At 34.4% G+C, this 1,217-nt stretch overlaps 1 protein-coding gene across 2 annotated transcripts in view; it reads right to left on the bottom strand.

Annotated features, from left to right (window-relative positions):
• xdh (xanthine dehydrogenase) overlaps nt 1-694 on the bottom strand; it is a 12,013-nt gene extending 11,319 nt beyond the window's left edge. Inside the window, exon 1 of one of the 2 annotated variants that reach the window (XM_035677753.1) lies at nt 509-694. In XM_035677753.1, the coding sequence (XP_035533646.1) occupies nt 509-592 (84 nt within the window). In that variant the 5' untranslated portion in view covers nt 593-694. The remainder of the gene's footprint in view (nt 1-508) is intronic. The other variant, XM_035677754.1, reaches the window with a different exon arrangement.
• Nucleotides 695-1,217: the final 523 nt, after the last annotated feature.

Raw genomic sequence — 1,217 nt, 5'->3', positions numbered from 1 at the left:
AGTCCATTACTGTCTTTAGGGGACGGGGGGAAATTATATATATTAACAGAAAAGTAATTTTTCTAAACAATTCATTTAATAATTGTCTGTACATAATATAATATTATATTATATAACAATATATATATATTATATACATTTACATAATGAATATATATATATAAAATAAAATATTATATTTCTCTATATTATGTTATATATATATTTATATACTAAGTCTATTATAGGTTTTATCTGTTAGTATACCAATAATATATAAGTACAATAATCAGTTGTGTGTAGGAATTATAAGATATATATAAGATATTATTGGAGCATTATAAAATTGTAATATTGTGTTAATGTTATTATTATATAATATAGTTATTATTATATAATATAGTTATGATTACATATTATATAGATTCCAGTATTTTAACACTTAACATAAACACATATAATATAAAATAAAGGAAGAACTCCATTTAAAAACTCTCTCATTTTAATTCAAAAGGGGTTCTTTTTTTACCTTCTTCCCGTTAACGAAGAAGACGAGTTCGTCAGACCCGGACCCGGACCCGGTCTCGGCCCCGGTAACGTTTATCTCCCTCATGCTGTCGGTCCTCTGCGTCCTCCTCACGGTGTCCTAATGATCCGGACTGTCGCTGCACACAGGCTCACTCCTCCGCAGGGAGGCGTGTCCTTGTCGGACCTGGAGTCTGAACCTGCCCCCCCAAAAACACTCCGATCCAGAACCAATCTGAAGCCGAACCTGGTGGTGCATTCAGGGGATCCGAAATGACTCGGAATTTCCCCTTAAACACCTGTTATTAATGAGCACAATCCTGATGAACACAGTTTTGGTCGACAGATGAACGGAGTTTGGAACTGAGAGTGAACACAGGATTTGATTGTCTTTAAACTTGTGAATGAACCAACAGTACCGGACGTGACCTTTGACCCCAAATAAAGCACACTGATTGCACCTTTTAGGCTAATTATTCACAGCCAGGAGGTCAAAGGTCACCCAGTACACTAGCAGCTCTGCAGTGATGCTTGCGTGACGCAGCGTTTTCCTTCATGAGTCTGCAGTTTAATGCCGAGCAGAACTTATATTAACATTAATTAACAACATTAATAACATTTCATTCATTTATCAAAATACAGTCTTAAGCTTTAATTTGACATAAATGTTTAATTAAAGATAGTTACAGATGAAATGACAGTAATTATTGCTG

Source organism: Morone saxatilis, unplaced genomic scaffold (assembly GCF_004916995.1).
Source record: "Morone saxatilis isolate NCDOM2014 unplaced genomic scaffold, NCSU_SB_2.0 Contig6, whole genome shotgun sequence".
Classification (NCBI taxonomy): Eukaryota; Metazoa; Chordata; class Actinopteri; family Moronidae; genus Morone; species Morone saxatilis.
The sequence above is the reverse complement of the archived record's forward strand: the minus strand, read 5'-3'. Positions and strand labels throughout refer to the sequence as shown.